The 27,451-nt window shown below is 40.5% G+C and overlaps 1 protein-coding gene across 1 annotated transcript in view; it reads left to right on the top strand.

The window, feature by feature from the left end:
• The window catches only part of LOC309662161 (contactin-associated protein-like 3), a 100,301-nt gene extending 76,330 nt beyond the window's left edge, over positions 1-23,971 (top strand). The window contains exons 4-5 of the mRNA XM_082478868.1: positions 22,887-22,991; positions 23,836-23,971. Of these exons, the coding sequence (XP_082334994.1) occupies positions 22,887-22,928 (42 nt within the window). The 3' untranslated portion in view covers positions 22,929-22,991; positions 23,836-23,971. The remainder of the gene's footprint in view (positions 1-22,886; positions 22,992-23,835) is intronic.
• The last annotated feature ends 3,480 nt before the right edge of the window (positions 23,972-27,451 follow it).

Genomic DNA, 27,451 nt, shown 5'->3' with positions numbered 1-27,451 from the left:
ATTGGAGCCTGAAGAGCTTGACTGGATTCAGTTCTCTCTATTAGAAAGTTGTTAGGTCATTTTCAAATGTCATTTTAATTTATTTTCTCATTTACACTTACTTTGGTTTTGCTTTCTGCTTTTTTCTCCTGATTTTGGCTTTATTACTTTCAAGTAACACTTTTCTTTCAATCACCATTTTCTTCTTCTTAATGCCAGTTTACGTTGTTTGCTAAGGGCTGATTTTGTTACCTTCACTCCTGTTTTGTCTATTTGACAGCCCCCTGAGATGATCTGTTTACTGCACTGTGTTCCCCAAGAAACAGTGGGGAAGCTGCCTAACAGACAATCTCCTGGGAGACTTTCCGCTACCCGTTTTCAGTGGGAAGCAGTTTCAGTCAGAACTGGCTCGCTCATCATAGCTGGGTAATATAAGCATCCAAATCACAGGGGGTGGGAGCACGTGGCCTCTCGGCGTTTATCTTGATTGAATCATGGGTGTGTAACTTTCCGTCGTCGTTCAGCTCTTGATTTGTATTAATGATTCAGAGTTCATTACCTTAAGATAAAAAAGGTGTTCCTGCTGGCAAGAGCTAGATAAGATTGTGGGCAATTTGAGACTCTCACTGTGTGAAGTTGATGATGACTATATTCCCTGGTAAGAACTGAGAAATTCTGTCCTGTCCTGCCACCGCGTGACACCAAGCAAGGTACAGTCGCAATGGGCTTTGTGTCACTGACATGAAATTGAGGGTGGGCGTGGTGGCACCCACCCAGAGTGCCCAGGAAATCTGCAGCAGTGGCTGGGACGAGTAGAGTATCCCATTACCACAGGGAGTTCATAGGCAGGAAACTTTCTGTTTCTCATTGTATCAGTCTGGGTCTCATTGCTAACATTTCACCTAAATGAAAATGCACTTTTACTTTGTTTAAATTTTTCTTGTGGTAAAATATACATAACATATAATTTACCCTTTTAAGTATTTTAAGTGGCATTAAGTACACTCACATTGTTGTGTCACTATCACCCCACGATTCATCTTCAGAATTTTTTTGAGAGGTAAAACAACTAATATTTACTGTGTATATTTTTTATACAATTTTTAAAGGTTACACTCCATGTTCAGTTATTACAAAATATTGGCTCTATTCTTCGTGTCGTACAAGGCATCCTTGTAGCCTCTCTTACACCCAATAGCTTGTACCTCCCACTCCCCACCCTTTTTTTGCCCCCCTCCCCCCGGTAACCACTAGTTTGTTCTCTATATCTGTGAGTCTGCTTCTTTTTTGTTATATTCACTAGTTTGTTATAGGTTTTAGATTCCACGTGTAAGTAATATCAGACAGTGTTTGTCTTTCTCTGTCTGACTTCTTTCATTCAGCACAATGCCCTCCAAGTGCATCCATCAGAACTTCTTTCATCGTCCCAAACTGAAACTTGCTACCCATTAAAAACTAACTCCCCATTTCCTTTCTTTCTCCAGGCGCTGGCAATCACCATTTTACTGGCTTTATAAATTTGAATAGATACCTCATATTATAAGTGGAATCATATAATTTTTGTTCTTTTGTAACTAGCTTATTTCACTTAATGTTTTCAAGGGTCATCCATTCTGTGGCATGTGTCAGAATTTCCTTCATTTTAAGGCTGAATAATATTCCACTGTATGTATATCCCAGATTTTTTTAATCCATTCATCTGTTGGTAGATATTTGGATTGTTTCCACCTTTTGGCTATGGTGGATAATGTTGCTGTGAACATGAGTGTACAGATATCTCCTTGAGACCCTTCTTTCAACTTTTTTGGATATATACCCAGAAGTGAAATTGCTGGATCATATGGTAATTCTATTTTTAATTTTTTGAAGAACTGCCATAACGGTCTTGCAAGTGGCTGCACTGTTTTACATTCCTACCAGCAGTGCACGAAGTTTCCTATATAACCTTGCCGACACATCTTATTTTCCATTAAAAAAAAAAAAATAGCCAATCTAAAGGGAGTGAAGTAGTATCTTACTATGGTTTTGATTTGTATTTCCCTAACAAACATCTTTTTCTGTGCTTATTGGGCATTTGTGTATCTTCTTTAGATAAATGTTTATTGCAGTACTTCGTGCATTTTAAAATCAGATTGATTTTTTTGTTGTTGAGATGTACAAAGTTCTTTATATATTCTGGATATGAACCCCTTATCATATATATGATTTGCAAATATTTTCTGTTGTTCCATTGGTTGCCTTTTTCACTCTGTTGATAATGTTCTTTGATGTATCCAAGTTTTAAATTCTGTTGTTATGTTTTGATATTTCTTCTTTTTCAATGTAAGCATTTATAGCTATATGTTATACTTTAGGTTAACATATATGTTTATATGTTTCTTTGGCAAGAAATCATTGCCAAATCCAATGTGATGAAATTTTTATACTATGTTTTCTTCTAAGTGTTTTATAGTTTTAGGTCTTAGGTTTAGGACTTTGATCCATTTTGAGTTAATTTTTGTATATGGTGTAAGGTAAGGGTCCAGTTTTATTCCTTTACATGTGAATATCCAATTTTCCCAGCACCAATTGTTGAAAAGACTGTCCTTTCTGAATACATGGTACCCTTGTTGAAAATGATTTGTAGATCACTTTGGGAAACATTGACATCTTAAAAATATTAAGTTTTCTAATCCATGAACACAGAATGGTTTTCCATTTATTTGTGTCTTTAATTTCTTTTAGCAATGTTTTGTAGTTTTCAGAGTACAAGTCTTTTGCCTCCTTGACTAAGCTTATTCCAAAGTATTTTATTCTTTTTGATAATGTTGTTAATGGAATTGTTTTCTTAATTTTATTTTTGGATTGTTCCTTACTAGTGTATTGAATTGCAACTGATTTTTGTGTATTGATTTTGTATCCCGAAACATTGTTCCCTGATTAGTTCTAACAATTTTGGGGGGGGGGGGTGGATCTTTAGGGTTTTCTACATATAAAATCATGTTGTCTGCAGAGATAATTTTACTTCTTACTTTACAATTTGGATGTCTTTCATGCTTAATTTCTGTGGCTAGGACTTCCAGTATTATGTTGAACAGAAGTGACAAAATCTAGCATCCTTGTCTTGTTCCTGATCTTAGAGGAAAAGCTTTCAACCTTCACCAAAAATTATCATGTTCAGCGTGGGTTTTTCATATATGGCTTTTTATTATGTGGAGGTAGTTTCTTCTATTCTTAGTCTCTTGAGTGCTTTTATCATGTAAGTGTGCTGACTTTTGTCAAGTGCTCTTTCTATATCAGTTGAGATGATCCTGTGCTTTTCCCCTTCATTTCATTAATACTGTATATGACATTGCTGGTTTTCTATATATTGAACCATCCTTGCATTCCAGAAATAAATCCCACTTGGTCATGGTGCATAATCCTTTTAATATGCTGCTAAATTGGATTTACCAGTATTTTGTTAAGGATTTTTGCATCATTGTTTATAAGGCATGTTGGTCTACAGTTGTCTCTTCTTGTAGTGTCCATGTGGCTTTGGTATCAGAGAAATGCTGGCCTCAGAATGAGTTAGAGAGTGTTCCTTCTCCTTTAAGTTTTGTAAGAGTTTGAGAGGATTGGTGTTGGTTCTTCTTAGTTCTTCTAAATATTTGGTAGAATTCATCCATGAAGTCATCTGGTCCAAGGCTTTTCTTTGCCAGGAAACTTTTGGTTACCAATTAAATCTCCTTACTAGGTCTATTCAAATTTTCTGTTTCTTTTTGATTTAGTTTTGGTAAGTTATGTGTTTCTAGGAATTCATCCATTTCACCTGGATTATCCAGTTTTTTAGTGTACAGTTCATAGTAATCTCTTATAATCCTTTTATTTCTGTTAAATATGTAGCCATGTCTTTGTCTTTATTTCTGATTTCAATTATTTGAGTCTTCTTTTTTTTATTTTCCTTAGTCAATCTAGCTAAAGATTTGTCAATTTTGTTGATTTTCAGGGAACCAACTCTTGGTTTCATGGATTTTTTCTATTGTTTTTCTAGTCTCTCTTTGTTTATCTCTGCTCTAATCTTTATTATTTCCTTCCTTCTTTGAGCTTTCAATTTAATTTGTTCTTCTTTTTCTAGTCCCTTAAGGTGTAAGGTTAGGTGGCTGATTGTGATATGTTTCTTCTTTTTCAATGTAAGCTTTTACATTATATTTTCCTCTAAGTACTGCTTTCCCTGCATCCCATGAGTTTTGGTAAGTTGTGCTTTCACTTTCATTTTCATTTCATTGTTTTCTTGATTTCCTTTAGTTCTTTGTTGGTGTATTCCTTTAACCTTTTGAGCATACATAAGATAGTTGTTCTAAAATCTTTTCCCAGTAAGTCCAAAACCTGTTTCTTGAGGTATGGTGTCTGGATATTTATTTTGTTCCTTTGAATGAGCCTAGTTTTACTGTTTCTTTGTATGCCTGGTGATCTTTTGTTGAAAACTGGGCATTTTAAAAAACAGCCACCTCTCCCAGTCTTCTTATACTTGCTCTACACAGGGGAAGACCTTTGTAATCAGCCTAATGTGATGTCTTAGGGTCTTTTCAGGCCTGTGTTGTCTCTGGACCAGTGTGTGTGTTTTTTTTCCCCCAGTTCTCCTATTTATACATCTGCTTTTAAATGTCTTGCTTTTCTAAGAGTCTCACTCTTGCTTACTCTTGGGGCCTTAGCTGTTCTATTGTACTCCTCAGTCAGTAATCTCTTGTCCTTGGTGTCTGTGGGTCTGTAGTTACCTTTGCAACCGTTTTTACAAATCATACCCGCTGCTTCCCATGGCTCCCTTATTCTGAGATCTAAGCCATTTTTGTTTGTCTGAACTCTGAGTTAGGTGTCAAAAGACCAATCCTTAGGCAGCCCACAGACAGGTTAGAACATTGCAGATCAGTCTGCTCTCTCTCAGGTTTGCAAAAGGGGGCTGGGGATCTGGCTGCCACTTTCCTCAAGCTGCACTTAAAAGTGACTAAAAAATGCCACAGGTTTCCTACACTTTTAAATGTGACATTTTTTTGATGGTGCGTTCGCTTGGTTGTTGTAGATCTTTGACTCATTTCTATAGTTTCTATAATGCCTTTTTAGTCTGTTTCTGGTTATGTACTTAAATCAAAATAAGAACATATTCTCATCACTGCTGGAAGAAAAGAGTCTTTACTCTGCCAACCTGTCACGTGTGATGGATAAAAGGGCCCTTAGGACTGCACGTGGACACTGTCACTTTTTACAGAGAACCAATTGACCTTGTATAACTGGAGATGCTTCCCCTCAAACACAGCTCTGCTCCCTCTGCTGAGGGTGGTGTCAGTCTCTCCAGATGCTGCTAGAAATGGAACACTGCATGCCTGGACACCTCACAAAAATAAAGGGTACTGACGTGCTCCCAGGCCAATACTTGTTCAGGAAGTGAGAGAAGTACTGTAGATATAAAAACATGCCAGTTTCTAAGGCAGCCTTCACTCCACATAGGAAGTACCTGGCCAGGATTTGATTTGATAAAAAATTAGTATCACAGTTAGAAACCAGACCTGACCCTGAGCTCCTTTAATGACTTCATCTAATGTCTCCCTGTTGACCCACCCAGGCCTTATCTTATCCTGTGTCTGGCTATCTTTGGCTCTGCCGGTCCCCTAAGCCCTTCCCTGCCCCAGGATCTCCTCTCTCTAGGTGCATTTCAGGTGACCTACACTTACCAATTTCTATCAGATGTTTCCTGAGGGCCATCTGGATGTGATCCTAACAACCCGGGCTGAGTGATGCTACTTTGTGGAGTCACTAAATGACACATTTCTGTGGGTCACGTCCTCCCAGCCCAGCGGCCCTAACAAGCACCAGCACGGAAGCTGCTGGCAAACGCTGGGAGGAGCCCTCAGTACTGCAGGGAGCTGCCGGGGGCAGCCTCTCAGGGCCCCACACCCAGGGCTCATCCCAGGAGACACTCCTGAGGAGGGGAAGGCAGGGCTGTGCCCTTGAGGAAGGAGGGACCGCTCACCTCTCTGACCTCGGGCTGGAGAAGGACGAGGGCTCGGGACCGCGGAAGACGGCAGGGAGCTCGCCCTCCTCCCTGAGAGCTCGGTGAGCTGCATCCAGGCGAGGAGGTGAGACCCTGCTCACTGCCCCTCCCTCCGGAATGCAGTCACTGCTACTGAGAACTCTACCCCAGCCCTGATTTCATTGTGGCTGGTTAGAAAAAAGGGAAAACAAACAAAACTAAAACCAAAACCTGACTCTGTACCAGAAGATAAATGAACTTCCATGTGTATGTAGCACCTTTTAAGGATTTGTCTAATTCCAAATGAAATGATCTCTATTTTAACTCATTACTGATTACTAATTTTCTTCATTTCAGATACAGTCTATAACAATAGATTCCCGTCTGTGTTCTGAAGCAAATCCCCCAGCCTCGCCTCCCACCCCTGTGGGGCCTGGGGAGGGGGGAGGCATCTTCCCCCAGAGAAGGTGGGCATATTCCCCCCTCTCCCCCGTGCCTCCCTGGGCACCCCCTTGCCTGGGGACTGCGGTCTCCCTTCCTTACTCTCACACTCAGGGCCCCTCACAGAGTGGCCCTGACCTGACTCCCCAGACTCTTCTCACCATCCTGTTTCCTAAACTTCAGCCAAGTTCCACCCAGCATCCTGCTTGTCGGGAGAGTGTACCGCCTTCTTCCAAGTCCAGGCCTCTGCATGGAGGTTTGCTCTACCAGAAATGCCCCTCCTCTTGTGGCAACAGTTTAAATTCCTCGTTATTAAATTACAAATCTGCAGCCTCCTCCTCCTTGAGCATTGCCTGATTTCCTAGCAAACGTATCTGCTGCAATTCCCTGCAGAATCACGTCAGGTCAGGGGCCACTTGGTGCTAGTTTCGGTTCCTGCATCCCAGCCTGTGCATCCCTGAGCACACAGCTCCGTCTCATTTGTCTCTGCCTTGGGTGTTTCCTCATCAGTTAGTCTCCGTAAACGTTGTGAGTGAAGTATTTTCTACATTTCCAGGTATAAGCAGCTGCCATCTCATAAGGTAACTTTCTTAAAAGAAGTGATTCACGGTGTATAGAGCATATTGTAGTTTAACCAGTGGTGGGGGGCAGGGTTGATACAAGTTTCTTCTCATTATTCCTAATACCAGCTCACCAGAGTGATGCTTAAAGGCAAGGACAGCTATGCTAATTTTTGCAGAATAATTTTTAATTCACAAAAACCATTCATTCTAAGACTGAAAAGTTGTATGTGAGATAAGCGTATCGTTAATACATCCACAAGCAAATTTTTACAGCCCTGGGACATTACGATGCCCTTAAATCCTCTTGGAACAGGTTGAAAGTTAAACTGCATTGAGGATTTCTGAATTGCTGATACTATGATATACCATAGTTCTATAGTTCATCTAAATTAATAAAATGAGATTTAAAAATCATATTCAAAATTGAGCAAAAGCCAAACTAACTCTTTTCATATTAATTAAATGATAATAGTGAGAAGTATGATTGTCCCTTTCGTAAAACATACCAAAATTATATGTTAGATTACATTCACTTAGCACAAAATGTCTTTCAAAAATAAACTGTAAGCACTAAACAATCTGAGGGATACACCTGCACAATTTTAGTTGCATATCTGCGTGTACATGACTGACATCCCTGACAGCTTGTAATTCATGTTTTAAAAAATGATTCAGTATTTTAAAAGAATATAGCAGAAGGATAGCTTCTTATGCCTAAATCACCTGTTGTGCAAAGTCCTCACTCTAGTGCATTTTACACAATAGGGTTTTATTAGTCATAAACCATGGCTGACAGTCCTAAGCGCCAGTGTAAATGGGGAGGATGAAAATAAAGATGGGGCCTGAGAAACTGAGCTATTGTGAGCCAAGGTCCGGGAAACAGACTCTCTAATAGCTTATTGGGTGTCTAGGAGCCAACAGAACCTTCTAGATAGTCTGTATAGGAAATCATCTAGCTTTCCCAAACTGCATACATTTGGAATTAAAATTCCATTTGCTGCCAGTATCATTGTAAATGGGGGAGTAAGTCCCCCTTGTAGGGTCTTTAAGGGCCACTGCAATATTTCTGCAGAAGAAATTACAGGGTTTATTATACTCACAGGTCCTAGAGGAGAAGACAGGGCGCACCTCACCATTCAGCAGCCACCTAGCAGGTGGGGAGTCGAGAGAGAGTGAGGACCTTGGGCAAGTCTGGGTGGAGCAGAAACAAGGCTTGAGGAGATTTCATTGTTTCTTGGAATGTCTAGGTCACAGTCGGGGAGGGCAAAAAGGGAATCTTGCGGCAGGAACCAGCCTGGGCACACCCACGCACCTGGTCCCCTGGGTGTTGAGGCAGCAGGAAAATAGGAAATTTAAAAAAAAATTTACAATCCAATCATCTTCACTCTTTATTCTCACTTTCAACCTTATTTTCCAAAATATACAATCCTTAGTTCTCCGAAAGTTAGGGAGAGGAAACTGGCTTCCTATTAGTTAACGGTGATGCAACATTGAAACACTGGACATCCTGCTGAGGTTTCCATGGTGTCCGCTGGGCTCTGCAGCACCCAGCTCCTGGAACTTTTCAGACTCCTCAGTGAATTCATTATTGTTTAACAAGAAAAGAACACCCCGTCTTTCTGTTTTTGTTCCTTCTGTCACTGTTTTTATTCTACCTTGCCTCATTCTACAAACCATCGGCCATGGAACTCCTGTATAGTTTTTCATTGTACATAAAACACCAATACATCTTCCATCGTGGAGGTAGTCAGGGCAATCACTGTTACCTCTCTTTTGCGCAGAAAAATGGAGGTTCATGGAGATTAAGAGATGTATACAAAGTTGGAATCACAACAGGTCAGGAACTCTAATTTAGTTCTTTGGACTTAAAAAAATATTGTTTTCTCCACAAATTCATCACTGCCTCACTAAGTTTGTATGTGCAGCAAACATGGACAGAAGGCTCTTAGGTCTGGGCATTCATCACTACCTCCAGGGAGGGAGCCCAGGGGCAGCGGTGCTGAGAGCTCTCACTGCCCTCAATCTCCACCTTTGCTCCCCTGAGCTCAGGTAGGACCCTGTGGGCAACTCATATGGCCCCCCAGGGCTCTCCTAATGGGTCCAACATTGAAGCCAGGACACAGACCCCATGGGGCCTGTAAACTGCCTGCCCATTTGCACAAGGATGACAGGCAGACTCAGTGATAGGACAGGCAGAGCCCACAGAGAAACAGTAAGGAAGTCACCTGCTCCTCTGTGCTTCATTGAACCTTTGAGAGACAGGCACGGAACCGAAAATGCCATCCTTGTATCAGGACACCTACCACACTTATGTCACTTTCAAACACAAAGTCAAAGAGACTTTATGTCACTCAAAAACACCAAGTAAAAGCTTCTTCAAGACAGGAGGTGAACAGAAGAATTCTATCTTTGACTATTCCTACAATATTTGTAGTGAGTATTTAACACGAAAAAGTAGTCAAAGTATTTTTCTTAAAATCACCTCCTATGCAGCTATATAAATCTTTAAGTAAAATAGTCCAGGATAGAAATATAATAGAGACTGCACACATTCATGAATTTATCTGCCTCCTAACAAGCCCAACTTGTGAAGTGTAGAGCATTTTATATGTTAGAGGCATAATTATAAATCGCTAAAATACCCGCTTGATCACACTGCAGTACATTTTCATTGCTTTACTTGAATGCTCACCTAAGATTTTTCTCTGAAATGTACTCAGAGCAGAGACAGTTATACAATGAAAGTGAGAAATTGTAAGAGCATAACACTGTCTTAGAAATAGTCCATGTAGAAACCACTTACCCCAGCACAGTCTTTCCACATGTTTTATGTTCTGTCCACAGAGCCAGCCCATGGCAGCTCATAGTAAGGCGGTCAAAGAGAGTGTTCTGTCCTTTCCCTCTTACCTACTCAGACATCAACATTTTCTCCTGCTCTTTCTGTGTCAGCTGCTCTCAGGTGAAAATAAAGGAGGTGAAAATGTGAGCTTTCCTAGGAAAGCTCTGCCTCTGTCTCCCATCCTCTTCAGAGCCTTACACGGCGCCTGCTGGCAATTGTGGTTCAAGTAATATTGTTGGATGAATAAACGGATGAGAGACCCTGACTTGAAAGATTCACTTTGTTGTACAACAGAAACTAACACAGTATTGTGAAGCAATTATACTCCAATAAAGATCTATTTTAATAAATAATTAATTAATTAATTTTTTAAAAAAAAGAATGCCACAAAGGGTAGTTCCATTTCAGAAAGACACTTCTTAAGATTGAAAAGTCTTTGAGATTCACAGTAAATCAATATTTCAATGCCATGGTGCCCCCTTAGACACTATGGGGAAGACTAGAAGGGATATTTTGAAAGACACTGCTATTTCTAGTATATTTCAAATCGTACCTCATGGTTTGCCCAGTGATTATAAATTTGATGCTGTTCATCATATAGTCCTTCTGTATAGTGAGGCGAGCGGGGGCTACTCTTCGTTGCAGTGCGCGGGCTTCTCATTGCGGTGGCTTTCTCATGTTGCAGAGCTTGCGGGCTCTAGAGCACAGGCTCAGTAGTTGTGGCGCACGGGCTTAGTTGCTCTGCAGCACATGGGATCTTCGTGGATCAGGGCTCAAACCCGTGTCCCCTACATTGGCAGGCGGACTCCTAACCACTGCGCCACCAGGGGAGTCCCTGTAGTTTGTCTTCTATAGACGTTTATTCATCTGTAGTAGCCTGTAGTAGTCAGGTGTTAAGTAAGTTTAAAGCATTAATTCTGCTATCTTGCTTTTTTAGCATTTTTGTGAATGAGATAAATCTTTGCTTTTACTTATTTGTAAAGAGTATATTATATTACATTCTATATTTGCATTTCTGAAATTTTTATAGCTAAGACATGATAAAAACATGGGAAGATCTGCTAAACTAAAATGGGGAATTTTCTTCTAAAACTTCGATCTAATGTCTGTGAAATAATCCAGAAGAGAAGTAATAACAAGCAGTTTTCTTTATAAACCAGGGAACATCAGTGAACTCTTCCTTGCATTTCAACCAGTCAGACTGATTGAATTCATATTTAGGTGAGAGTGATTACGCTGTCGAGACAATTAAGTGAGGTGATCTAAGCCAAGTGCTTGGCTCAGGGCGTCATTTATGGGAAGCTCTCCACAAACACACAACATCATTATCATTATTATTTCATGAATAATTTGATAATATATTTGCTCCTGGCTTGGATTCTTCTCTCTTGGATACTTTTGCTAGCACAAAATTTTTTTTCAATTATTGTAAATTTCACTAAATTTTGGAAACTGCTGATGTTTTGTTGCCTAATGGTAAAATACCATCGGATTCTGATTTGAAATGGTACATAGAAAAACTCCTCTCTCATGCAGTTAAGAAGTGATTAGTTAGCAGTGTGCAAAACATTCAGGTAGAAATAGTGCCTCCAGGAGTCTCTATTTCAGAATTCCCCAGATAAGGGTAAACTCCCTGCTCCCTCATGTAAACCGACATGTTCATGTTATTGTAGCATGGTCTGTCATCCCGTTGGTTTGGAAGGAAACTAGGATGGTAGAAAGAAACATGCAGAAAGATGCAGTCCCACTTAAGTAGAACCTGTTTTTAAAAAGTGACCCTGTGATACTAGCCCATTAAAAGCTCCCTTAGGAACCTCTGACATCCCCAGGGTCAAACGTGCATCATTCAGTGGCTGTTTCATTATCTCAGTCCAGTGGGTGTCATCCTAGGCACAAGCTCCACCATCACCTTTATTTTTGTTCTTCACTCTGCCCAGATCAGAAGCTGCAAGTTGTTAGGGAACCAAAAGTGCAGCCCCACTAGAAATGGGTAAAAAAAAACCCCCAAATGTTTGTTTAGATGATATTATCTATCAGAGCTGGAGAGACACGAAGCCAATCATGAGAGAAGAGTCTCTGCTGTATATTAATGTGAACTTTTCTGGAACAACATGCTCTCTTTAGCTTTTCCACATGTCTATAATCACTAAGGGCTTGTCTAGCTACATGAAAAAAACAAAACCAAAAGCCCCACAACTGCCTAGAAGCTTATCAATATCAGAAGGGTACATCATTTTAAGTCCATTCAGTATAACACCATGCAGCTGTTAAAAAAGAATGAGCAACACTGAGATGTTCTGACATGGAAAGATCTATAAGACTTGAGTGGTTTAAATGGAAACAGGAGGTTGGAGAATAATTTGCAAAATATGATTCCATTTCTCTTAAAATGCATGAAGACAGCTCATGAGTGTTTGCACAGATTAAAAATAGGTATGACTATGATGGTAAAGGACTAGAAACACATCCACTGATGGTGACCCCTGGGAAGAGGGTGGGCAGGTGGGTAAGAGATGATTTACATGTTTTATTCTGTACACTTAGTCTTGGAATATTTTATAAGAATGTGTTGATGTCTATAAAGTAAATAATAATAAGAGCAGATACTTAGCACTTACTATGTGGCTGGCACTGTTCCTCAAAGCATGCTTCTGAAGTGAGTACTGTAATCATTTTACAGATGGAAAAACCGGGACACAAATGGGCTGAGAAAATTGTCCAAGACCCCCCATTTAGTGATTTAGTGATTGACAGTGAGGTAAACAAATTTATTCTATAGCATAAAGAGGGTTGGATCACATGAGCTCTAAGATCGCTCTTATTTTTTTTAAACGTTTGTTGTTGTTCTATTTTATTTTTGGCTGTGTTGGGTCTTTGTTGCCACGCATGGGCTTTCTTTAGTTGCACCCAGCGGGGACTACTCCTCGTTGCAATGCACGGGCTTCTCATTGCAGTGGCTTCTCTTGTTGCGGAGCACGGGCTCTAGGCATGTGGGCTTCAGTAGTTGTGGCCCACAGGCTCAGTAGCTGTGGCCCACGGGCTTAGTTGCTCTGCGGCATGTGGGATCTTCCCGGACCAGGGCTCGAACCCGTGTCCCCTGCCTTGACAGGCGGATTCTTAACCACTGCACCACCAGGGAAGCCCTCTAAGATCTCTTGAGTGATCATGTCTCAAAGGGCTAAGAGGCTGGGCCATGGATTCAGATGTCCCTTGTAATAATCCAGCTCTGAAACTGGCTAGTTGTTCACCGGGGGCAGGTAACTGAGTCCTTCTGAGCCAGTTTCCTTATCTGTGCAAGGTAGAGTAGGCACTGCCTCACAGCATTACAAGTGAGGACATATAGGGAGGAATGCCTAGAGACCCAGTTGGACCCTCAGAGTTGGTATGGAGATTATTTTAAGCTCAAAACATTTGGGAATCAACAGATGCAGAAAGAGCTTTCCTTATTTGACGAAAAGCAGACATTTCTGAGAAATGAGGCTTCTATGATTCCCTCTTCAAGACAGGTCTACTCCCAGGAGAGAAATCAAGAGTAAACCTACCACAAATCCCCTCTCTGGGGAGATTCGCATAGAAGAAGGAAAGACCCCTTGAACGTGCAGACACAAAATAATCACAAAATTACTTATCGTTCATTTATTCTTCTAAAAGAATAGAAGTCCTTTCTTCCACTTTCCTTTTCTCTGCTAAGTTAGATATATAAACCTCTAACTTAAACATTTAGTGAGATAGTTACTTCTCTTGTTAGCTCCCATATATATGAATAAACTTCTTCTCCTGTTAAACTATCTTTTGTCATTTTAATTTGCAGGCCTCTAATTACTAAACCTAATAGGGCAGAAGAAAAGTCTGCTTCCTGACACTAGCAATTGGTTGGTGAATGATACCATCATTGCCTGTGACTCTGAAATCGCAAGATCATAGATTAATCTGCATATCTAAAGAGTCCAACCTGTACTCTGAGGTTAAAAATAAGATCATCAAAGCATACTGAAGTATGGATATAAACATTTTGAAATGATAAAGACCTGGCTGTACACATAACATGTTTCTTCAATTCTGTTAAATTTTATGTAGGTGGAAATTTTACTGCAGAAACAAACTCAAAGACTGAAATTACATGAATAGAATATGGTGTAGCAAAATTTAGAGCTGAGCCAATGTGACATATAGTTAACGAGATGCATGCTTTTTATTATGTCACATTTTAATTAAAAATGAATGGTAATCAGTTCACAATAGTGACTTCAGTTGATCCTGCTTCTACATGGTTAAAGCAAAAATAAGCTCCTGATCTGCTCTTCAGAAGATTAACTATGGCCATGGTAGATCTTTTTCTCTTTCCCTTTTGGAAGAGAAAAGGGGAGGGTGTCCCCAGGTGACAGGGACTGGAGTCTTGTGGGCCCAGCACACTTCCCTGTTGGGAAGAGGAAGGAGGAAGTATTTGCTTACGTTTCCCCCAGTGCCTGGAACCTAAGCTGCAGCTTCCCTAGAACATTGTTAATGATGAGAAGGATCTCATGGCAGAGGGATGGTGGCCACCGTGCCTAAACCAGGAACCTGATGCCTTCCCTGTCTTAGATTGTGGAGTTTCCTACCAGAAAATCTGAAAAGAAAGGATTTATGGGAAGCAGTAAATGCAGAAGTAAAAGACAATTTTTTTTAAGCAGATATTCATTTTTAATTAATTATTTATTTATTTATTTATTTATTTTTGGCTGTGTTGGGTCTTCGTTTCCGTGCGAGGGCTTTCTCCAGTTGCGGTGAGCCGGGGCCACTCTTAATCGCGGTGCGCGGGCCTCTCACCATCGCGGCCTCTCTTGTTGCGGAGCACAGGCTCCAGACGCGCAGGCTCAGTAGTTGTGGCTCACGGGCCTAGTTGCTCCGCGGCATGTGGGATCTTCCCAGACCAGGGCTGGAACCCGTGTCCCCTGCATCGACAGGCAGACTCTCCACCACTGCGCCACCAGGAAAGCCCAGACAATTTTAATAAGCCATAAAAATGGTTAAGTTGGTGCTGGGTTGGAAAGAGTGGCTTCTGTGTTCCTTAAGCTTTTCTGTACTATTTGAATTTTCTAGCCAAGTGTGCCTATGTCTATTATTTATTTTTTAGGTCACCAGGGATTTTCTGACTAGTGAGACCACAGACTACATTTTTTTTCATTGTTATTTTCTATCAAAAAACAATGCAATACATACCATTTTTAAAAAGGAAACAAAGAAGAATTTCTAATCATGCATCAATAAAAAACAAAAGAGCACAAACATACATATATATTTTAACATATTGAGCAGATCAATATGTTAAAATATATAAATGTTTGCATAGTGACCTGAAATAAATAGATTATTTAGTCATAGACCTTTTCATATGCATTCTATAGTAAGTCTTCTGAGAGATGAACTTTAATCTTTCCATCCAGAACTTTGGAGTATCTGAGATTTTGCCCTATTTGCAACAAGTTAAGCTGCCGTTTTCCATGGATGCAGGTAGAAGACAGAAGACTTATGGGTCAGAAACAAAGGACTCTATTACTTACTTGGTTACTCATAAACCACTGCAGCCAGCATGGGCATCCGAATATTTGCCTTGGTTCTCCTTGACCCTGAGTCACACAGGGGCTGTGTGGCTAGGCCCAGATGGATGCCTGCACACACAGTGGGTTATAATACAAGAGTTCAGGGAATCAGAATCTTTTGGGAGGTAAGCATGCTTGCCCTTACCTCTGGAAGAAGACATTATCTTACAAGGCTGTTTTCTATATAAACATCCTTGGAAAGATAGCTGAGCATAAAGGGCTGTCGGTGCTTCTGTTTGTAAGATGTGCAGAAATGTGAGAAGCCCATGGAGAATTGTCTTACCTCTGCTCTGACTAACACACAGCCTTTTACTTTTCTTATGAAATGGCAATTATATGTTGCAAAGGACTTATTTCACATTTACTTAAACTTAGTTTTCAAATATATATTTCTTTGTCCTATTCTAAGATTAACTTCTCTTGTGTAAGAGTTAATTTTGAAATTACAGTGTGAACCGTATGACCTTAATCATTTTGGTTTAACAGTATTGCTAACTCAAATTTAAAAAGCATCTCTATTTTGTCACTAAAACTACCAAAAGAGCTTTAAATACACAATTAGTTTAAAAACAGCTGTTTGATCTTGACATATTTTTTTTAAAGAGCTTTTTCATATGGACCATTTTTAAAGTCTTTATTGAACTTGTTACAATATTGCTTCTGTTTTATGTTTTGCTTTTCTGGCCCTGAGGCATGTGGGATCTTAGCTCCCTGACCAGGGATCAAACCTGCACCCCCTTCATTGGAAAGCAAAGTCTTAATCACTGGACCACCGGGGAAGTCCCAATCTTGACATATTTTAAAACATATTTGGCTAAATCCTATGTAAGTTAACACTTCCTCTGAAATCGAAATTGTGACAAACACTGTAAGAGAGCTACTATTTTTTGCATAAATGAGAGCAAAATCTTGTGGTAGTAAGTATGTTTCCCTTACAAACACAGTGTAGGATAAATCTAAATATTCTGATTTGAGAAGAAAATTTTGAATGGAGGAATTTTTCATTCCACTGTTGCAGGATTGTCTACTTTTCCCTAATATTAAAATGGACAGTTAGCCTCTTGAAAGAGGTTAAAAATCCATACGGAATGTCTCAGAAGGGTTTAGTTGTTCAGTGGCTTTCACTCTTCCTCACAAATTATTTAAAAATGGAATTTTTGTTCAAGATGTCTACCATTAGCGTGAAATTTATTTTCCAGTTTTATTGAGACGTAATTGACACATGACACTGTGTAAGTTTAAAGTGTACAAAAGAATGATCTGATGTATGTATATATTGTGAAATGATTACCACAATAAGCTTAGTTAACAAACATCACTTCACATTGTTACACATTCTTTTTCTTGTGATGACAAGTGTGAAGTTTGATGCTTACCTGGTTCTCTTCTTTTGGACTTTGGCAAATCTAAGAATTAATCCTACCACACATAGCCTATACTAGTCTACCCAAATCTAACAGTTAGTACAGACATTAACACATTTATTTGTTTGTATGTTTTATTGAGCGCAAGATAATAATCTCATTCTCAGAAGCAATGAAATCACCGAAAGAGCCAAATCTTGAGAAAGCCTCGTAGAGTTGGCCTGTTACTAGATAAAGCGCTTGGAATATATAAGTATGTTGTGTCACGCGTCTTCCTGTGACCTGTGATTGTTACTTGAAAGTGTGGAAATGCAGAACAGATCTCCTGTTATTATGAAAGGCCCATCTGTGACAGGTGGAAAGGAGGACGCTATGTTAAGAGCTTGTTCTGTGCAGTTCTCATGGAGGTGACTTGTGTCCTATAGGGAATGTCTCCAGGCTGCATTCCACTCTGGGTTCTTTGCCTCTGGCAGTTCTCCGTGATCACTCCTGTATTGGGGTCCCCCACGCCACTCCCAGGCTCCATGATTCACTGGAAGGACTCATAGGAATCAGCCTAGCGTTATATTCACAGCTGTGATTTCTTACAGCAGAAGGACACAAAGTACAGTCAACAAAGGAAAAGGCAAGTGGACCAAAGTCTGGAGGAAACCAGAGGCAAGTTCCCTCGAGTCCTCTGCCAGTGGAACCACACAGGACACGCTTAAGTCCTCCAGCGATGAGGACAACATGTGTGAAATGTTGCCAACCAGGGAAGTTTAGCCTCAGCCTAGGAGCCCAGGCTTTTATGGGGGATGGTCATGTAGGCACCCTCTCCCTGGTACATATCAAAATCCCAGATTCCAGAAGGAAAGCAAGTGTTCAGCACCAACCACATTGTTTGCATAAACATCTTAGGCAGCAGTGAGCCACTCTTATCAATTCTGGGAGTGGTGAAAGCCCTCCCAAAATTCAGGTGCCTAGACACCAGCAAGCCTTTCTCAGGATGGTGACTCAGGCCTGCGATGTTATCACTGTTATCTCTTTTGGTTCTGATTTTTTTTCTTCCTTTCCTTCAGTCTTTCTTACTTTCAATCTTATATTCTATTATTTTAATAAGATGATCTGATTTAACACCCTTAGTTTCTTACATGACAATACCAGCATGGTCCTGCGCTAAGGTGAACAGAACACACCAAGTCCTTCTGAAGCTCTGGAGGCTCTGCTCCTGAGGAGGGCACGACCAAGGCCCTTCATTCATTACCTAAGAAATGGTCATTCCCTAGTAAGGCGCTTAATCTGTCACATTTCAAAAATAAGTGATGCCACATTTCAAAAATAAGGACTCAGGGTGATTTCCCTGAGTCCTTAAGAGCGATGGCTCATAGAGGACACCTCTGGACTGGCCCTCTCTATGGGAGAGAACAAGGAGCCTGCGCTAGAAAGAATGGAAAGGCCTAGAAATGACCAATTGGCCCTGAAAATTGAGTCAGTGAACAAGTGTCTGTTAGGCACGGACGGTGTGGAATGTGGTTAAGGATGGTCTGAGTTAGCTAGGAGGTACCATCGTGGTCCTTCTCAGACACAAACTCTTCCGGGAATTCAACTGGCAGACACAATTAAACTTGAAAACTTCCTGAATTTCAACAATGCCACCGAGTGCCTTCTGCTTGCCAGAACTAGACTGGTCAGTGATGGTCTGAGGAGAAACTTAAACTACTTTGGAAATAAGGCAGACTTAGAGAGTGGTAGTGAACATGGCACCCACCCAGCATACAAACCTTGTGAGACCCTGAGGGTCATGAGTATAACGGATTGTGGCTGAGCCGGAAGGGACTCACCGATCCAAGTCACTCAGCAAGGCCACCACAGGCCAATCCAGAAGCTAAGAGTATTATTTTCCTCGGGCTGCAGTAACAAAATGCCACATTCAGACGGTTAAACAACAGAAATTTATTTTCTCACAGTTCTGGTAGCTGGAAGTCCCAGATCGAGGTGTTGGCAGGGTTGGTTTCTTCTGAGGCCTCTCTCCCTGGCTGACAGATGACTGTCTTCCTGCTGTGTCCTCACATGGTCTTTCCTCCGTGTGCACACTTCCCTGGTGCTTCTCTGTGTCCAGATTTCCTCTTCTAGTAAGGACACCAGTCAGATTGGATTAGGACCCACCCTAATGGCCTCCTTTTACCTTAATCACCTCTTTAAAGACCCTTTCTCCAAATACAGTCACAGTCTGAGGTACTGGGGGTTAGGGCTTCAACATAACAGTAGGTTAAAGGAATTCCCTACCATTTGAAGTAGTTTAATGTTGAACTAAACACATATTGGTATCACTTTAAGTCAATGGAACTTCTTAATGAGAAATCTTCCTAAATTTTGTACAAATGACCCAATTTGCATATTACTATTTTCAACATATACAGGAGGCCACTGGGTTAGTGCTATTCTCCCAGTAGTCCTAAAACAGTCTAGACTCACAGTTAAATACTTTAATTCCTTTAATTTCATTAATTTATTTAATTCCTTGAAGCTGCTAATAGAATATGCCCACTACCCAGCACTCCTTTGAGGCATTCCTTAATAACACTAAGCATACTTCATTTTCTTCTTTTGTGTTACTCTTGAAGTTTAGAAGCCAATTCATTTGTCAGAACTAAATTTGTGCCATGTATCAAATAACATACTTTTATTTGCAGTGTTCTAGTATTGTATTCAACAGCCATATATTGATTTTGAGACAGGCTGGGACCTGGGACCCTTTGCTGGGACCTGGGGCCCTTTGCTGCAGTGTTGCAGTGCTTGCACCTCGACACACCTCTCCTCGAGCAACAAAATAACAAAGAAACTGTATGGGACTAAAAATAACGACGTGCATGCCCAGTTGGGGCAAATTCTGGACAAAAGATACAAAGAGACCAAAAAACCCAACTGCCACTTTTGAAGATCCCAGAGCAAAAGCAGGGTACTGCACGTGCCCCCTGCACACAACACCACCTAAGCGGTGGGCAAACCACCTAAGCCACCCTTCTGGCCCGACCCCTGGACACACCCCTGCCCTCACGCCATGTAACAGGGGTCCCCAACCCCCAGGCCGCAGCCTGGTAGGAATCAGGCTGCACAGCAGGAGGTGAGTGGCTGGGGAGCGAGTAAAGCTTCATCTCCTGCTCCCCATCGCTCACATTACTGCCTGAAACATCCCCCCACCCCACCCCCTGCCGGTCCGTGGAAAAATGGTCTTCCATGAAACCGGTCCCTGGTGCCAAAAAGGTTTGGGGACCACTGCCATATAAGCAGCAAGCTCGCCCCCGCTTAGGGAGCACGCAAGCAAAGGAACCTGTTGTTTGTTCTCGCTCCCCCCTGCTGCAGCAGGGGCCCCAATAAAGCCTTGCCTGAATTTCTTGTCTGGCCTTTGATCAATTTTTATTGTTTAAGGACGCCAAGAACCTTGGTCGGTAACAATTTCAAAATACGGTCTTGATGTCACTGGAAGTAATTTTTTTCTGACTTTTTCTCTGTTTTCAACATCTTTGCCAGCAAAAGATATGTTCCCAGATGTCTTCTAAAATGTTTTCTTCCTGATCATTTAGAAAGATTGGGAACGAAAGAGTATTGAGAAACTTGAGCTGTACTTTTGCTGCACAGGAAGGGTGAGCTGTGTTCCATCCTAGATTAATAATATTTCAAGCAGGAGGGAAAAAAAAAAAGTAAAAGCCTATAACTTTAGCAATGTGTTTGAAAAATACTTGATTTCAATAATATTTCTATCATGCTTACGTTGCAGCTGTCTAAACAATACAGATAACAAAAGCATGTCAATTAAAAGCAGCATTTAGGACCCAGTTTCACAGATCTGCATTGGCCCTGGGGTTCGGATTATTTCAGGGCCAGGCGCTGTGAGTTCCTGTGTGGTGTAGTTGTGCTCAGCCATGGGGCAGGTGGGTTCCCTCTTGCTGTAGGAGAAGGTGGTGGGACACACGGAGATGGTTATCTCTTTCTGCTTTTGACTCTCCTGACTTGTTTCCACCAAGAGGCCATAAACCCAAACTGGAAATACTGATTAAGTGCATACTTTTTCCAACACATTGACCACAACTTGAGATTTTCATGGCGGAATATATTACCTAAATGTCTGGAAAGCAAATATTTTAAGTGCACTTTAGGTAGATGTTTGCTTACTTTAATCAAGCAGAAGGAGAGATTATTCTTTTCCCTTCTGGAACGTGTTGAGGTAAACTTATCTACAGAAGGGAAAACTTTAGAGTTCACCTGGTACAAAGCACCCGCATCCGGATAAACTAAGGTTGTTACCGAGTCCAAGCTCGCTGTGCTTGCCCCACGACAGGCCAATAAATCAGAGATGACGCATTGAGGGAAAGAATACGACTTTATTCGGAAAGCCAGCAGACCGAGAAGACGGCAGACTAAAGTCTCAAAATAACCATCTTATCGGGGTTTGGATGCCAGTTTCTTCTATAGCACAGAGATAGGGAGGAGATGAGGAGGTAAAGTAAAAGGGCCATAAGTTTTGCGAATATCCCCTGGAATGGCCAGCCTCAGGGAGGGGATGTGTTAATTTCTTTTTAATTGCAGCCATCCACAGGTGGACAGAGTCCGTATGTTTCTCTGAACAAAGGCACTTTGGATTAACATTCAGACAGAGGAACAGGGTTCCCAGAGGCAGGCCATTATGTATCCTTTTAGTGAACAAAAGCAGCGGAAGGCAAAGGTTAAAGTAAAAGAAACAGATCCACCGTGTAGTCAGATTTGGTTCTTCCCTGTAACAAGGTCTCAAAGAGTGAGTGACTCCCTCCAGGTCACATATAATAATAATATATATAACAATAAAAATTATTCTGGTAGAGAAAAGAATGCAGAACTCTAGCCACTCTAACTCCTTCGTTAAAAAATGAGATTTATTTGCAGGATAAGAATGATGCTGCTGTTAAAAACAATAATAGAAATAGCAAGTTTGAAAACTTTCACGTGGACCTATTCAGGTGCTTAATTGGCATTTAAGGCCTTCTAAGTATCTGTACTAGCCTCCTTCAGGTCAGCCTGTGTTGCTGGGAAACTGCTTTTCTCTCTACTCTCTGGACAAAACTCTGGGTCTAGTTTCCATTATTCCGTGGAGTGTTTTTAGATCCCACCCGTTGTTAAACACACACACTTTTGTTATTAATACAAGAACAGATTTTTCAGAGTTTTTTCTTTGTCTTTTATTGTTAAAATTTTTTTAATTGAGGTATAATTGAGGTAACATTACATTGGTCGCAGGTGTACAATGTCATGATTTGATGTTTGTAGATGTTGCAGAGTGATCACCGCAATAAGTCCACTTAACATCCACCACCTCACATAGTTACAACACTTTTTTTCTTGTGATGAGAATTTTGAAGAGCCACTCTTCTAGCTACCTTTAAATATGCAATACAGTATTATTAACGTACATAGTCACCATGCTGTGAAAGTTCCATCCCCATGACTTACTCATTTTATAACTGGAAGTTTGTACCTTTTAACCTCCCTCACCCATTTGGCTCACTCATCCCCTGCCTCAGGCAGCCACCAGTCTGTTCTCTATCTGTGAGCTTGACATTTTTTTGTTTGTTTTTTAAGGTCCCATATATGTGAGATTATATGGTATTTATCTTTTTCTGTCTGGCTTATTTCACTTAGCATAGTGCCCTAAAGGTCCATCCATGATGTTGCAAACAGCAAGGTTTCATTCTTTTTTATGACTGAATAATCAAAAACAGATTTTGTATTGGTTCTTTAGTAGATGCCAGCTTCTGATATCAGCCTTTAGGTGAAATTCTTGTTAATCTTTTTATGTGTGATTTTATGAGTCAGAGTTCAGAAGACCATTTGGATTTGCTATTGTAGGCAGATGTTGAAAATTCAGTTTTTTAATAGAATCTTGTACTGTTCTGTAGATTTTACTTTTTGGATTTGATTCTCAAAAAGAAATCTTAACCTGTAAAATGTTTCTTACTTCCTTTTCTTACCAGGAAGAGATATTAGGAATCATCTAGGAAACAAATGTAGCAGTTTTATGCAATTTAAGCAATAAAAATGAGTTTCAAAATCCTCCTTTACTACCAGTAAAGCTTGAATTTTGTACTTCAATATAATATTTTCCCCCTTCCCCTTTTACCCAAGATTTACCCGCCTATTAATGTGCTGCCCTCGTTGTCTCGGTGAATGAAGTGGGCTATTGGAGAAGGTATGACCAGAAAGGATCATGCCGATGTATCTAACCAGCTGGTACGTATGTTTTCTCCAGGATTGTGTTTAAAGAAATGAATACTTTCTCAGTTCATTCTGCTGTCTTATACCTCTTGTCTTTCTTCCATATCACTTTTCTTCTCCCCCCATCAAAGTAGAATTTTAATATAGAATATATAATACAGAAGACTGGAATACAGAAACATTCATTAGAGCCAAACAGTCTTTTTCATAAGGATAACTGCTCATGACAAAGATTAAAGATCACATGCTTGAAACCCACCTCTAATGCTGTATGAGGTAGTTTTTAAATAAAAAAGGCATAAGACGATTAAGTTTTTAGTAGTAACCTTTATTATAGAGTATTTCTGAAAGACTATTCTAACTAATTTTTTGTTTAACATATTAGGCAATCACCAGAACGCTAAGGGATACAGCTGTGTATATTCTATGAAATCCTTGGTTTCTATAGTCCTGAGATTGTATACCAAGCATAATTAAAGAAAAATACATTTGACCTTAAAGTAGAAATGATAAATAAACCTACTGATAACACAGATATTTTTTTTTGAATAGAATTTAGAGATGGATTTCTCCTATTGTGTAAGTTTTGATTTTTAAATGCTCTACAAAATGGAAGCTCATTGATATATTGAGGGAGTGTATTTTTTGTAGAGTGTTAGTAATGTCTATGTATTGCATGCCTGAAGACTCCTTTCTTAGTGAGACTACTGTATAATAAAGTCTTTCCAGTACTTGCATATGTGAATTATGTTTGGAAATAATGTGAAATACTGTGAAGATAGCTACAGCAATACACTTATATAGCCCAGAGTACCGTTACCATTTATAAAGGTTCATGTAAACCTTCTTTTCTCTTTAGTATGCGTGCTATGCTATTGGTAAGGATGTGCAGGCCATGAAAGCCGTAGTTGGAGAAGAAGCCCTTACCTCAGATGATCTGCTTTACTTGGAATTTCTGCAGAAGTTTGAGAGGAACTTCATTGCTCAGGGTAAGATTACTATTTTCCTATGAATAGAAACCGCATCATATGTAGTTTTGAGGACTTCTTCCCTAGTCTGAGAGAATTTACATTGGTCTCCATACAGTTTTCCTTCTGATGAGAGAAGAGGTTCTTCCAGCCGCCTGCCATGTCTTTGTTCTTAGCCCTCTGGTTCCTTCCCCTCTACCTTCGATGTCTTTATCCCTTTATTTAGCTCCTGTCTTATTTTTTATCTTCCTTACAACCGGCCTTCTGCTCTCCTACCTCCATTGCCGCGTCTCCTCCCTCTTAACCTCTCTGCAATGCTCTCCTCTGGCTTTGGGGGTTTTGGACTTTCCCAGTCCATCTGTTTTCATCCTCCTGATTTCTTACCTTCCTGCTTCTTAATTGTTAATGTTCCCAAAGGCTTAATTACCTGTTCTTTCTGCGCTTTTTTTCCCCTATGCTGACGACTAACTTCCTGTGTATGAGCCTTTACCCTCTTTCTGAAGCTCTAATCCCACATCTCCAGCTAGGAAGCCTGTGTTTATGCCACCATCCTCTCTGGCTCAGCGTGGTGAGAGCCAGAGTATTTTCCCAACTGACCACCTGCCTAACAATTCCCTTTTCAATTTCTGTCTACCTCTGGCATGACCATTACCCTAGTTAGCCCAAGCTCAGGAATTGGGCATTCTTAAGCCTCTTCATGTATTCTCCAGTCATCAAATATTTGCTAATTTGCATTGTTCTCCTTTGAAACATCTTATCCTGTTCTCTTTTCATTCCTATTAAAAAAACTTAGGCCAGTGTTTCTCAAAGTTGAATATGCTTTTGAATCTACCAGGGATCCTGTTGAAGTGCAGATTCTGATTCGGTAGGTGTGGGTGGGGCCAGAGAGCCTGTATTTTGACAAGTTCCTGGGTGACGTTGAAGCTGCTGATCTCTGACCACTCTTTGTGTCCCAAGACCTAGTCCAGACCTTTGTCCCATCATCCTTGACCGTTAGTGCCAGCATCTTCACCAGTCTCCCTGACTCTCTATGTGCCATTGCCGGGGTAAATTTAGTATTAATTTTATTGATTGTCCTTCTGTTAAAAAGTCTATAATGGTTTTTATTACATAGCATGTGTAGGGCTTTCAAGCTGTTTTGTTTGGTCTCTTCCCTGCCACCCCTGCTAATGCTGGTAAACTCTATTTTTGACCTCAGTGATACTTACAAACGATGTGTTTGTTTATTTTGGAATAATGCATCAGCTGCACACTTAGGATTTGTGCACTTTTCTATTTGTGTGATACATTTTTTAAGTAACATTAAAATCCCCAGAACATATGATTGTTGGGTTTTCTAAAAAAAAAAAAAAATTTATGCAGAACCTTAATATCTTAAAAAGATAAAAATTATTCTGGTAGAGAAAAGAATGCAGAACTCTAGCCACTCTAACTCCTTCGTTAAAAAATGAGATTTATTTGCAGGGTAAGAATGATGCTGCTTTTAAAAATAATAATAGCAATAGCAAGTTTGAAAACTTTCACATGGACCTATTCAGGTGCTTAATTGGCATTTAAGGCCTTCTAAGTATCTGTACTAGCCTCCTTCAGGTCAGCCTGTGTTGCTGGGAAACTGCTTTTCTCACTACTCTCTGGACAAAACTCTGGGTCTAGTTTCCATTATTCAGTGGAGTGTTTTTAGATCCCACCCGTTGTTAAACACACACGCACGCACGCACGCACACGCCCAACGTCTCGCCTGCGGGCTTTCTCCCTTTTCTCTGATTCCCAGGGGTACTTACTGTCTAGACCCTCATTTCCACATTTGGTCACATCCAGTCCTGGGAGACCTGACTGCTTTGTGTCTCTTTTTTATACTTCATGCTCACAGTGCTAGACCCATAACAATAAATTTTGAAAAACGCTGATAAGTTGGAAGTACTTGGCCTTTATTCATCTAATCTCAATGTTTTGTAAGGTCCTTAACGAAAAGCACACTGTCTATGAGACTTTGGACATTGGCTGGCAACTGCTCCGAATCTTCCCCAAAGAAATGCTGAAGAGAATCCCTCAGAGCACCTTGAGCGAATTCTACCCTCGAGACGCTGCAAAGCATTAGCTGCTACTTCATCGCTGGCTCGATGCTCTTGTGAAATACTGGTTCTGTTTTCTTTATTCCTTTTGCACTCGCCCATCCCCACCTTTGTGTTGGAGTTTACTGTGTTGCCCTGTAATTAAAAACAAAGAATAGGTAACATATTGTGCCAGTGTTGCAATGTTTCAAACTGCTAACAGACTTTAAAATATCCCCTGTTCAGAAAACCTGGACCTGCAATGCTTTGTTTAAAGTAGCTGAGGGTTGGAGGTGAACTTTTCGTACTGATGTGTGTATTTGTACGTAGTGGTGTAGTTAGCTGCCTAGTGTCCTCATTATTTGGGTCTCTCAGACCTTCCCTGTCCACCCCCTCCAGAGTATCACTATCTGAAGTTACAATGCTTTGATCTCCAAACTAGGGACAAGATAGGGTCTGAAAGACTCTTCCTCTCCGAGCCGAGACGCTTTCCTGAGCACTTGTTTTAAGATTTCGGTGTGCCTCTGGGTCTGCTCTAAGCAGACGGCTTTTCCTGTCCACCTGCTGTTTCCTGTTTAATGAATAGATTAGAAAAGGAGTTTCCTTTTCCTCTTTGGTACGGATGACTTTCAACTCCTGTGTCTTACCATTCTCCCTCCCTCTGAGTAACACAGAATCATGCAGCTTTTGCCCAACTGGCATTGATCTGATAGTAGTGAGATGCCCTGTCTTGATGATCCCTTACTGGGTTTCCATGCAGAGGAATCATAATGAAAATAATTAACAGAATTGTTGGTTGGAAAGAGTTGGGATACAATTTTTTAAGAAAGAAAAAACCTATATCGGTTCTACATTCGGACATGCTAACAGTGGTTTTAAGTTTCTAAAGTGTTGACCGGATGCTAGAGGCAAGGTGGGGAAGAGAAAGCTCTTCTGTGTATGGAGTTTTATATATATATATAATCTATGGATATTTTAAACTCTGTTTGATAGCAGCCTTTGGAAAATCCCCTGTTTGGTCCTGCTTTCTGACCTATCTGCCTTTTCAGGGTAATCTTGAGGCACAAGTGATAGCATTTAAAAGCTTTAGTCTTTTAATTCCTCCTCCTTCCTGCTGCGAGCCCTGAGCTGTCTTCTATGCACTTCTGACATGTCTACTGTTTGGTCTCTCTGTGTTCTTTGTTACTTGGGTGCAATAGCAACTTCTCTGTGCATTCCATCTTTCTTTCAAGTTGTGTAAAGTTCTTCACTTTTTTTCTCTGAGGGTGTAGGGGGTGGGGGGAGTCAGCATGATTTTATATATATATATATATACTTTTTTTATGATTATATTTTAATGTAGAAAATGTGACCCGGATATAAAATGAAGATAAATATTAAATTAAATGGAAGTTACCTAAAGTGACTCTGTATCTTCTAATCAGAAAAGCAATAGCAACAAGCAAATATATAATAA

This window comes from Balaenoptera physalus, assembly GCF_965194825.1.
Source record: "Balaenoptera physalus genome assembly, contig: SUPER_5_unloc_1, whole genome shotgun sequence".
Classification (NCBI taxonomy): domain Eukaryota; kingdom Metazoa; phylum Chordata; class Mammalia; order Artiodactyla; family Balaenopteridae; genus Balaenoptera; species Balaenoptera physalus.
The sequence above is the reverse complement of the archived record's forward strand: the minus strand, read 5'-3'. Positions and strand labels throughout refer to the sequence as shown.